The sequence below is a fragment of the Dipodomys merriami genome, unplaced genomic scaffold (assembly GCF_024711535.1).
Source record: "Dipodomys merriami isolate MVZ:Mamm:240054 unplaced genomic scaffold, mDipMer1.0.p SCAF_25, whole genome shotgun sequence".
NCBI lineage: Eukaryota > Metazoa > Chordata > Mammalia > Rodentia > Heteromyidae > Dipodomys > Dipodomys merriami.
In genome coordinates this window covers 25,684,967-25,698,102 of record NW_027203937.1, presented here as the reverse complement: position 1 = coordinate 25,698,102, position 13,136 = coordinate 25,684,967, and the positions used below count along the sequence as shown (strand labels likewise).

Below are 13,136 nucleotides of genomic sequence, written 5' to 3'. Positions count from 1 at the left end.
CCAAGGTTATCTAATAGGTATTTGAATCCAAGTTCTCTAGCTATGGTGTCCTGACGGAGCTTCTAATGTTAACAAAAGCATTAAAACAATGGTAAATATTGGGGCAGAGCCTTTCAAATGCCAAAATACAGTACTATGGAACTTCAGGGTTAGGAAAATGCAATTGGGCTGAATGATAAGAATCAGAAAAGCTTTTGTGTAGGAAGCAAAAGGGCTAGATTTTGGTTGGATAGGACTTTCCATTGCTTCTTAACACTACTCCAATAGGAACTAGGATGCTCTTTAGGAATTTTGATGAGAAGGATCATTTGTCAATCACAATAATTTTACCAAAAATTGTTTTCAATACAGAATGTCTCTATATTATACTTTAAGCCAGAAATACCTAGAGAATACTTGAAAATTCTGTGTAATAAACTTCATAAAAAAAGGAATATGCCTCGGGCTAGAAGGCATGGCTCAAGTGGTAAAATGCTTCACTAGCAAGCACCAGGCCCTGAGTTTAAACCTCACATTGCCAAAGAACATGTCTAAGAATGTGTCTTTGCACATCATGACATCTAGAAGTGTTACCTAATGTCCTCAATACTAATACATTTTTGTTAATAGGAGATATCATATAGTACTTTACTTAAAAAAATTATTTATCTACTTAAATAGATACTTAATGCTGTATTTTTTTACAACCTATTTTCAATATAATCTTTTCTTTTGAACTTGAGCTATCATGGTGCTCTACTATTTTGGAAATATTCAACTTCTCCTCTGTAATCTAGTTTAAAAATTACAAAATTGAGACACAAGATAGAAAAAGGTTGTGACTACTTTTTGTAAAAGAGGAGGAAATAAAAACAAGAGGCAAGATTCCTTAGAACATTCTTAAATACTAGAGTAATATATAATATCAAGTTTAAATTATTTAAGAAAAGTTTCCAGAGCTAACAAGAAAAATTACATACTGAACTGACTACCTTAAATGCAGCACAACATAGAAAAAGCAGACCTCAGCTGGCCAACAGTGGTTCATGCCTGTAATCCTAGCTATTCAGGATGCTGAGATCTGAGGATCCCAGTTCAAAGCCAGCCCAGGTAGAGCATTCCACCTTGAGCTGAAGAGTGCAAAGACAGTACCAAGGCCCAGAGTTCAAGACCCACGACACACTCTTTCTTTCACACACACACACACACACACACACACACACACACACCACACACACACACACGCGCACACGCGCGTGCGCACGCACCTGAGAAAAAATTATTTTGAGAATTCTCTACCGGGCCCAAACTACCTCTAAAACAAGAGAGGAAAAACAAGAGTTTTCAGATTTGCACAGTCTTTAAAAGAAAAAAAAATTTGTATCCCTTAATGAAAAAAACTATTAAAACTGGTCCTCAAAATGAATCTAAGGCTGGGAAGGTGGCTCAGTAGTAGAGTGCTTGCTTCACATGTATGAGGCCCTGGGTTCAATTCCTCAGCACCACATAAGCAGAAAAAGCTGGAAGTAGTGCTGTGGCTCAAGTGGTAGAGTGCCAGCTGAATAGCTGAGAGACAGTTCTCAGGCCCAGAGTTCAAGCACTATGACCAAAGAAAAAAAGATATCTAACTTATTTATACCCCCTGGGTGTTAGTAACACACATACCCTTCCCCTCCTTCTTCTCTGCTGTTACTGTCAAAAGTCCTGGGAGGAAAAGGGGAGGGAGGGCAAGACTATAGCTCTCCCCACAGCTGAGAACCACTGAGCTAAATTAACAAATACTATATACAAAACTAAGAGATGCAAATTCCCCCCCCCACCTAATCCTCCCCCCCACCAAAGTTTTTTTTTTTCTTTTATTGTGAAAATACTGTACAGAGGGGTTACAATTACATGGGCAAGATAATGAGTACATTTCTTTTTTTTGGGGGGGGGGTCTGGTCGTGGGGCTTGAACTCTGGGCCTGGGCACTGTCCCTCAGCTCTTCAGCTCAAGGCTAGCGCTCTACCACTTGAGCCACAGCGCCACTTCCGGCTTTTTTCTTTTTGCTTATGTGGTGCTGAGGAATCGAACCCAGGGCCTCAGGCATGCAAGGCAAGCACTCTACCACTGAGCCACCTTCCCAGCCCAATGAGTACATTTCTTATCAAGCATTGTAGCCTCCTACCTTGTTTCCTCTTCTCATCCCTTCCCATCCTCCCCCCGCCCTCCGAGATGCAAAAATTTAAAAAAAAAAAAAAAACTCAGAGAAAACTTACATAGTAGAGGAAAATAATCATAGTATTCAGGATCATTTGTAAATAGTAAACAGTGGATGATTTTAAAAACCTCTGAGATATTGATTTCTCCAAACAACTTACAATATGACAATAATGAGGGAATTTGGCAGATAGGTAAGTAGGTCTCTGTGCAACTGGGGCCTGAAATGAAAAATCAAGGAACACTACCAAATATGCAGTTGCAGGAAAAACAACTAGAGAAGGGGTAACAATGCTGGATAAGAAATGTACTCACTGCCTTACTCATGTAACTGTAACCCCACTGTACAGCATCTTTACAATAAAATATATTTTTTTTAATGCAGTTGCCTCTAAGGAGGTGCATGTCTGTAATCCTAGCTAATTCAGAGGCTGAGATCTGGGGATGATATTTTGAAGTAAGCCCTGGCAGGAGAATCTGTGAGACTCTTTTTTTTTTTTTTTTTTTTTGGCCAGTCCTGGAGCTTGAACTCGGGGCCTGGGCACTGTCCTTGAGCCTCTCTCTGCTCAAGACTATCACTCTACCATTTGAGCTACAGCGCCACTTCTGGCTTTTTCTGTTTATGTGGTACTAAGGAATTGAACCCAGGGCTTCATGCATGGTAGGCAAGCACTCTACCACTAAGGAAATTCCCAGCCCCTATAAGACTCTTATCTCCAAGTAACACACGAAAAAAACAAAAAACAAACAAAACAAAAAGCAGTAGAGCTGTGGCTCAAGTGGTAGAGCACTAGCCTTGAGCAAAAAGGCTCAGACACACCCAAACCTCAGGACCAGCACAAAAAAACAAAAATAAAAAATAAATCAGACAAGGTGACAAACAAGTTGTTTGCTGTTTGGGGAATCTCTCCAATACTACCCCTCATTTAGGATAAAGTGAAACAACTCAATACACACAAAGCACATATAACAGCTTCTGGCATATAAGTAAATATTGAGGAATAATTGGCTAGTAGATGTTTTAAATCACTCCCAAACTGAAGAAGTAGTTTGTATGACAAAGACATGAAAAACTCATTGAGACAGGCTTTACAGCATGCCTACTTTTCTTTCCTTCTTTGCTATTTCTTTACATTCATATACTCCTGGTAGTAAAAATACTCTCCTAAAAGCATTAGTAAATAGATACATTGGGGCTGGGAATACGGCTCAGTGGTAGAGTGTTTGCCTAGCATGCATGAAGCCCTGGGTTCAATTCCTCAGCACCACATAAATAGAAAAAGCAAGAAGTGGCGCTATGGCTCAAGTGGTAGAACACTCGCCTTTAGCTGAAGAGCTGAGGGACAGCACCCAGGCCCAGAGTTCAAGCCCCACGACCAAAATAAATAAATAAATAAATAGATAATGTTATCCTTAGTTCTGCTATGAGACACTGGACAAAAGAATAAATTTTGCCCATACTAACTTTTCCCCCTATGGCAGAATACAGTAAGATGCACAATGAGAATTCAATAAATGTTAATGTCCCAAAGCCTTACAAGGAAACAGAACAATAAGACAACTAAGCAACAATTAAAATCAGATGATATTAAAATCAAGTAATCTCAGAGCCAATATTATCAATATGCCATAATTTAGGACATATGGCAGAGTAAAACAGTGAAGCTAAATGTTTTGTTGTTCTCAATGAACACACCAAACAGTAATTGCTCTTTTCTGTGTACAATTTATGAGGAATATTAAAAATGTTATATTATGTCCAAAAAAAGATGCTAATCTAAAGATTGAAAACTAAGGAATTTAGGCTGCTCAGACTCCAAAACCAAGAGTAAGCTTTCCTGCTACCCTCCTTCATCTTCAACATTGAGAAATGTTACAATGTGGAAAATACTTTTAAGATGTCTATGTTGTCCAGAGACAACTATCAAAATATAGTACACAGATCTAGATTTCTCTCAATGCCCAAACTTTAAAGAAAAAAGGAGGTTATTAAAGATTAGTCATAAAGTAGGAAAACAGCTTGCCAGTTATGCTATGGAAAACCTCCAAGCAGAGGATTCTCAGTAAAATCCTAAGTTCCCTTACCATTTTATATCCATGTCAATGAATATTTATTAATACTTGCTCCAGGAAGAACATTGCTCTAGATCTGTACTATATTAAAAAAAATTAGGCAAAAAAGGGAAGAAACACAAAATATATCTCTGCTGTTAAGAAATTCACAACAAATAATATAAAAATGTACATTATGGTTTGAAACCATAAAAGATATTGGAGAGCACTACTGACTAACTGCCAAATGAATCCCACTCAAATATAAGAGGTCTTCTAAGACAGTGTCATGCCAAAAGTAAAAATGGAATAAATGAGATATGGGGGCCCTATAGAAAAAATGTGTACAAAACTTTTGAATAAGGTAGAGAGAAGTCGAAGAGAGGACAGCACAAATAGAAGTGAAAATCAAGTTAGAGAGAAACCAGTTTGGCTACATTAAAACTTGTTTCATGAGAAAAGAGATAAGATGAGGAAGGGCAGGTTGTGGCCAGAACCAACTGTACTGAGCCTTGAATACTAAATTACAGTTTCACATTTATCCTTCATAGAGCCTCTTTAGCAACTAGTCAACTCTGCCAGTTTAAACTGGCAGAAAATACTAAAAGGGCTCTCTGAATAATGAAATTTTAAGTTCATATATTTTTCTTAGTCACAGATTACTATTTTTTTTTCTTCCACTATTTGAAAAGCCAAGGCCATATTACCCTGAATGCACTCAATCTCAACAACTTTAATCAACACTCAATCAAGATCTACATCTGGTAAATGAAAGTTACCACATACAAAAATCCTCAAAAAAATAAAAAAAATACACATTCTATATTGTTATTAATGAACCTTTACAATAGTAAATTTTTAATTTACTTCACTACATTTACATTTATACACATGTACATATGTAGTTATAAACTATTCCTACAAAGTCTTAAAGTTACGTGAAAGATCTATAAAGTAATCAAGGAATGGCAGCAGAGAACATGAGTTCTAGTCCTTGATCTGCCTTGCACCCATTATTTAATACTCAGTGAGTCACTTTTAGTCCTCTCTATCCCTAATTCTCTCTGAAAAAGTTGAAGTGTTTAGTAATTAGATGATCAATATGTTCTTCTCTTAGTTTTTGTACAGTATGATTCTAGTACTTAAATGACAAATAGGAAGTAAAAGTGATATTAAAATTACAACGGAATGCTGATGGTTTATGCCTGTAATCCTAGCTACTCAGAAGGCTGAGCTCTAAGGATCACAGTTCAAACCCAGCCCAGGCAGGAAAGTCTGTGAAACTCTTATCTCCAATAAACCACTCAGAAAACCAGAAATGGCACTGTGGCTCAAGTGGTAGAGCGCTAACCTTGAGCTAAAGAGCTGGGGGACAGTGCCCAGGCCAGATTTCAAGACCCACAACTGACAAAAAATACACACACACACACACACACACACACACACACACACACACGCACACGCACACGCACACGCACGCACGCACACGCACGCACGCACGCACGCACGCACGCACGCACAACAGAAAAAGAAGAGAAGCAGCAGCAAAAAAGAAAAAAAACAAGTCGATGCATTTGGTCATTTAAGAGATCACTGGCAACCTTCAGAAACAATTTCTAGTAATTCAGAAACAAATATAGAAGTGGAAGCAACTACTTGGATGAGAAAATGAGTAAGCCCATCAAAGAAGAAAAAACTAGCTAGCTAGCAAAAAAAAGATATGGACCTCCAGCAAGTCTTCAACAGTCTTCAGGTGTGAGGGCCTACAGTGCATGCTTCCAGGAGGCATGAAACAGGAAAAAAAAAAAAAAAAAATGAAGACACAAGGAATAGAAAATCCAGAAAAAAAAAAAAAAGGAAAAAAGTTGGGAGGAAGGGAGAAAGGAAGGGTTATTGTAAGCTTGAAGCCTCAGAAGGAGGAGAGGCATTTAATCTTTAAACTTCCACAAAGTAAAAGCATCACTGCAGTATGAGTTTTTAGACAGCTGACATATTTCTACAAAGTTGTACATTGTGAACTTTCTTACTGAAGTAATTCCACATTCTCACATTCTAATAGTTGAAATGTTAAGAAAGGATTAGCTTTGATTTTTCTAAGAATGGGAAAAAGCAATACGAAGCTACAGAAAGAAATACATGTGTACACTTTTTTTTTAGCCCCTCTCACTTCCTTCCTTTTAAGTAAGTTATTTATATCATATAAAGTATGTAGGTCCTGACTAGAGCAAGTATTATTACTTTCCCCTTTCTTCCTTGTTTAGGAAGCTCTCACCGTTGAAGAGTTCTAATTGATAATCTGTTTATATACTTTGCATGGAGTTGGTGATGCTTGATAAATACTGGCACATAACAATGCCTTAAAAATAAACTTCTGACAAAACAACTATCACTGTCCCTGATTAAAGTTGAAATAATTTTATGTACCACACATTGCTCCACTAAAATCACTTTGGCACTGTGTTTGGACACATTTGTCTAGCTACAAACGACTCCAAATTACAAGAGGCCAAAGAATCAAGGATTTGTAACAATCACTCCCAAATGTCACTTTCTACCCAATTTCAACCTAACATTTCCTTCTAAAGACGAAATAATCAAGGATTTCTAACAATTCCTCCTAAATATCACGATCCTACCTAGCGCGAATTTCAACCTAACACTTCCTTCTATTTAAGGTATATGAGAAATAAAAATCCAAAGCATTAGGCTGGTGATCATCAGTTAAAAATACGTTTGAACACGCTGGAGATATTTATAAAGGCAAAAGAGAGGCTATTAATACGTTGAAATTTCACAGGCCAGTGTTGGATTCTACCCCTTGATCTACTACGACTACTACTACTATTTTTTTTTTCAAAGGAAAGCCAAGGAGTCAAGGCTTCTCATGTCACTGGCTTTTAAGAATTTAAGAAGTTGCCCAAATCGGCATACACAATCCAAACGACCAAAAAGAGTAAAATAAAAACCAGTTCAGCTCTCCATATGGTCATGTTCAGCGATCTCCCAACTTGACCCGCAAGTCCCATTTACTACTCGCCCCCCCCTCCGCCCCCCAACGATCTAGGGTAGGCCCCACGTACGCAGGCCAGTAGCACTACGAAGTAACAGGAGTTGAAAAAAAAAAAAAAAAAGTCTTCGAACAGTTAACTCTGGCATCCCACAGACCTCGCCTTGGGTGTAGATTTCACAAGCCCTGGGCGCCAGACACCGCCACTGTCAAACCCAGAAGCAGCACCGTCACCCAGTCGTGCCCATAGGCAGCTGTTCCCAATGTTTTCTTTGAAACGATCTCCTCCGGCTCGACGTGTTAAATCCGGACTTCAAAGGCCAGCCTTCACCCCCCCCACACACTCCTCCGCGTCCGCTCCTTTATTATTTGTCCACCCTGCACACCGAGCGAGGGGGTCTCGGCTCTCCGGCCCCCTCAGATCCAGCCGGTCCCTTAACTGCTCGCCGCGCCCACCGTACCGACAGCCCCACGCCTCCTCCTTCCCCAGCCGCCGCCGCCGCCGCCGCCCGGGCCCGAGGTCGGCCGCTCGCCGGGGCCTGCGCTGCCTCAAGCGAATGCAGGCCTCGGGCCTAGCCTCCCCCGCTGGCCCTCTCACCTCTTTCGGGACGAGCTGGTTCTCCTCGCCGGGCACCATCGCTCAGACTCCGGCCGCTCCACACCGCCCTGCCGGGAGGGGGGAGGGGGAGGGTGGCGACGGCTCTCTTCTCTCAGGAGAAAATAGCGACGGCACTCATTCTCTCAGCCGCCTGCACTCCGGCAACCGCGGAGGCCTCAGCTCCGGCCTCAGACCCCAGCGCGCAGACACCGACTCCAGACGCTGCTGCTGCTGCTGCTGCTGCCGCCGCCGCTGCCGCTGCCGCCGCCGCCACCACCGCCGTCGTCGCCGCCGCCGCCGCCGCCGCCGCCGCCGCCACTGCCGCCGCCGCCTTCGTCGTCGGCCCCTCCCCCCGCCCGCGGCAATCAATGGAAAAATGGCGGCTGCCGCTCTCGCGAGAATTCGGTCGTTCGGGCCTGCAGCCGGGCGCCTCGCGCCTCAGGTGCGCAGGCAGTTGCCGCTCGCTCCGGGTCGCCTCGCCGCTTACTCAGCCTTGAGGTGTGCAGCACTGGGTGAGAGGCCGTGCGAGTGCTTTTCACGGGAGGAGAGCTGCCGCTGCCATCCTGGGATTGCCGCCGCCCGCAGGGACAGGACCGGGCCGGAGCGTCCTTCATGACCGCTCCTGCTCCACACCCGCTCTGCCTAGCGGGAAAACGCGGTCGAAAAGCCCGACGTGGGACTCCCTCTCCCCGGCTCTCCTCACTTCCTGTGAGCAGCGCCCCTCTTCCAACGCCTTTTGTCTCTGTCTGGTGAGGAAAGCACCGCGGGCCACCTCCCGGCTCCAGGCTCCACAGTCCTTCCCGCTGAGAAAGGACGGCTTCTTGTGTGTCCCCCTCGGGCTCCTCAGTCTGCCTGCCTTTCCTTCCTCACGGCTCCACCCTTCCCTGCTCCTTCCCACGGGGCCTCGGTGTCCCTCTCCCGCTCCTGCCGGGGACCTGGCCTGCGGGTCCCTGACGCCCGCCCCACCGCCGGGAAGCAGGGCACCTCCTTCCTGGAAACCTGCTGCCCGCAGCCAGGCCCAGGCCTTGAGGCAGGTCCACAGTGTGGTGCACCCTAGACTCTTCTTTGAAAAAAAGTTTCTAGAGAACTTGTAAGAAAACGGTCATGGACGTTGTACTAAAACTTTGCAATCATTTTTCCTAGTCCTTCCTTGGAGAAAACTCCATGGGGTGTCTTTAGTGAAGACTTCCATGAATACAGTCATTTACGGCATGCTGAGATAATCCAGCTGTGAGCCTAACTCTTAACGAGCATCAAGGGTTTCTGTGGTCTGTGTTCTCCAAACTTTTAAAATATTGTGCTGTTAACAAAACAACAACAACAACAAACAAACCCGGTGCCTTTAATCCTTAGCTACGCAGGAGGCTGAGGACTGAGATTCAAAGCCAGCCCAAGTCTGTGAAACTCTCATCTCCAATTAACCAACAAAGAAGGCTGGAAGTGGAGCTGTGACTCTAGTGTTAGAAATGTTAGCCTTGAGCACAAAAGCTCAGGGACAGCAGGTGAGCCAAGTTCAAGCTCCAGGACAGGCACAAAGAAAAAAAGAAAAACGTTTAAGATAAACGATTTTTTTTTAATGAGTGGCATTAACAAAAAATCCCTGTATGTGTGGAGTTGTGACAATGAAATACTCTCCTCTTAACTAATAAAAAAGAAAAAATAATTTGGGGGCTGGGAAGTTGGCTCAGTGGTAGAGTGCTTGCCTCACATGCATGAGGCCCTGGGTTCAATTCCTCAGCACCACATAAGCAGAAAAAGCTCGAAGTGGCACCATGGCTCGAGTGGTAAGGTGCTAGCCTTGAGCTAGCTGAGGTACAGCGCCCAGGCCGAGTTCAAGCCCCATGACAGACAATTCGTTTGAACTGTGAAACATTGTGAACTAAGTTTCTATTTTAATAATCTTTTATACTTTATACAATAGTCAATAAAGTGAATGTTCAGGTTCTTTTCTACAGTTTTAATGAGTATCACAAGCTGAAAATCGTAATGCCTCTTTACTCTTTCTAATGCAGGTGCTCATTTTTCATGAGTTCTTGCAATGAAGCAAAGGTGTTTGTTGAAACTCAACGAGGAATCTTTCATCTTCTCCAATGTCAACCACAATATGTTGCATTTTAATGTTTTTACAAGCCCAAAACTCTGAAGCCTTTCTTCAGAAAAACGTCAACCTCAATAGGTTGAAATTTTATCTTCAAGTTTAACTATACATGTATGTTGTTTTTGGAGGGGAAGAGTAGTGATTTTGTATATATAAACTTTTAACATTTTTATCATGGATTTTAAAAATTTAACTTTAGAAGTATTACATCAACACTACTTCTTTTCACCACTAAATTTATGGGTCCCTTTAAATTTTGCATCACCACAATCTCCCCTTTGGGGAAAACACATACATCATTTTTTAACTAAATCACAGAATGAAAATATTTTCAGGCCTGTGTTTTAAAAAGATCTTCTCCACAGAGAGAGAGAGAGGGAGGGAGGGAGAGAGAGAGAGGGAAAGAGAAAGAGATCATCTCTGATTTCAATGAAGTGGCATCTGTGGAGCCCATTTTAGAAAAAGAAGTATTATCTTTATCATCATCTTTTTTGCTTATGTTTGCACTATTATGTCCAGAAATCCTTTAGGCACTTCCATCCAGGGTTGATTTAATGACATAATAATTATTAAATCTATTTAACTCCCATAAACTGGATTTATTCCCAGAGTACTAAGAGGAAATAAAATAAAGGGATCCTTGGAATATTCTCTACTTTGCAGAATGTACACTTTTACTTAGGATAGTGAAATGTCAGTGTTTATCTATGGATTAAATATACTGGATTCATTCCCAAGCTGCTAAAAGGAAATAAAGGTATCCCTAGAATATTTTCCACTTTGCAGAATGTACACTTTTCACTTAGGAATAGTGAGATGTCAGTGTTGATCTATCGATTAAATATTGCTAAGGCTTAATTTTTACTGTTTTTAGATTAAAAAGAAAAACTACAAGAGTAAGTTGTAATATATCTCAGTTTAAACTCAACCTAAACAGGTTTCCAAGTATCAACTCATTTTATCAAGCCCCATACCTGAGAATTTATGAATATGTGCTGTTGATTCCGTTCTCGAACTATATCTCAAATTCACTTCTATATCCCATCCAACTCACACACTCTACTCTCTTTTCCAGACCATTGCCATTTCCTCCTGACTAGGTTCTTAGATTCTGCTTTTAACCCTTAATAATTCATAATTCACACAGCAACTAGGGTGATTCTTACCAAATGTATCTTATATGTTCTTGCCTTACTTAAAATCTTCCAAAGATTTTTCATCTTACTCAGAATAAAATTCATATTATCTGCCAAGGGTTTTTAAACACCTAGCACATAATCCTGTCTGCATTTTCATACTCATCACACTTTCTCTTATGGCTCAATGACCCAGCCATGCACTGCCTTTCTTAGCTTTTGAAATACATGAAGCTTATCTCTGCCCCAATCATTTGTAGTAGTTATTTTTTCTGGAATGTTCTCCTAGATTTTTGCTCTTCTCTAGTTCAGTCTTACCATTTGGGCATCCGAAAATGCTACCTTCTCACACAGACCTTTCATGATCACCTAGTCTGAACTGTTTGGCATGAATATGCCTCAAAGCCTAGGACAGGGCCTGGCACATAACATAAAGTGTTTCATAACTTTTATTCAGTTCATGACTTTCTTTGGTGAGATTCACTTAAACTGCCCTCCCCCCTAACTCCAGTGGGTAAAAGTGACTGTCCTTTCCTTATAATTTTCACCAATATATTCCTTTTTCTCTTAAAAATGTTTGTAGTATAATCGTAGTCAAAACATGAAAAAAAAAACCTCATATATCCAGATTCAGAGGCATTCTCCTGTATAGCCAGTATTCCTCAAGACTGTTAAGGTTATGAGAAACCATCAGACACCACATATAACAATTCAATGCACTATTCTAATGTAGGTTGGATCTTGCAACAGAAAGAGGACATTAATGAAAACAAATGACAAAATTCATATAAAATCTGTATGTGGTTACTGTTTGTGTCATTTTCTCAGTTTTTTAAATAAAATATTACCATTTCATAAGTCAGGTAATGAGTACTTTTCTTTTTGGACAATGTTACCCCTCTCCTCCCTGCCCACAAGTTACGTAGTTCGTTTTCCACATAATGTATACTGAATATCAGGACTGCATTTGTTCACTTTTTCTCCCTCTATTTCTATATTTCTTACTATTTTTTAGCAGATTTAGTTTAATAGTAAAATTGAGCAGAAAATTTCTGACTGTCCACATCCAACCTCCCAAACTATCAACCCCACCCATAAGTGCTTCACTTGTTATAGTCAATGAAACTCCACTGATAAATCATTGTTATTCAGGCTTATTTCCCCACTAAAAGACTTTGGTCCCTTTCAATCTTGAAAGGGCTTCAGAAGGTTGACAGTCTTTAGTACCTGCTTCTTGGTTGTTGGCACTGCCTAGAAAATAAGGAACCAAAATACATGGTTTAGGATGTGACATTGAAATTTTAGTTGGCAGGAAATTTGCTTGTCAGGCTTCTACAATTAGGACCATTAGATGATTAGTTCCAGAAACATCAAATTATCCTCCCCCTCCCCACTCCCCAACCAGTTCAGGGGCTCAAACTCTAGGCTTGGGTGCTATCCATGAGCTCCTTTTGGCTCACAGCTAGCACTCTACCACTTGAGCCACAGCACCACTCCAGCTTTTTCTGTGATTATTTGTAGATAAGAGTTTCACAGACTTTCCTGCCTGGGCTGGATTTGAACTGTGATCCTCAGAGTTCAGCTTCCTGAGTAGCTAGGATTCCATGCATGAGCCACCAGTGCCCAGCTCAAGTTATCCTTTTAATATAAGAATTGTTTTCCATGAGTTTTATCATAGTTTGGATCTGTGATCCAAACTCTAGATTACAAAAAGCCATGATTGAAAATTTGTACAATGGTTTAGCAGTTGACAGCATCTTGTTTCTTTAATTACAGACATACAACATTTTAGGAAGATAATTATGAATGACAGAATTTTACCAGCACTATCAAATTCTCCTTGTCACAATTAGGAACACATGTACACAAATCTGTATCACCATGCTTGAATTCAGAGGTCACCAGCTTGGTAAAGTGTTTTTATTTTTATTTTTTTTCCCAGTCCTGGAAACTGAACTCAGGGCTTGGGCCCTGTCCCTTGAGCTTCTTTTGCTCAAAGCTAATGCTCTACCACTTGAGCCATAGCAACACTTATGGCTTTTTCTGTGTATGTGATACTGAGGAATC

The 13,136-nt window shown here is 41.2% G+C and overlaps 1 protein-coding gene across 2 annotated transcripts in view; it reads right to left on the bottom strand.

Annotated features, from left to right (window-relative positions):
* Positions 1-8,053, bottom strand: part of Usp47 (ubiquitin specific peptidase 47) — a 96,182-nt gene extending 88,129 nt beyond the window's left edge. Inside the window, exon 1 of one of the 2 annotated variants that reach the window (XM_070035323.1) lies at positions 7,836-8,053. In XM_070035323.1, the coding sequence (XP_069891424.1) occupies positions 7,836-7,874 (39 nt within the window). In that variant the 5' untranslated portion in view covers positions 7,875-8,053. The remainder of the gene's footprint in view (positions 1-7,835) is intronic. The other variant, XM_070035321.1, reaches the window with a different exon arrangement.
* Between the last annotated feature and the right edge of the window lie 5,083 nt (positions 8,054-13,136).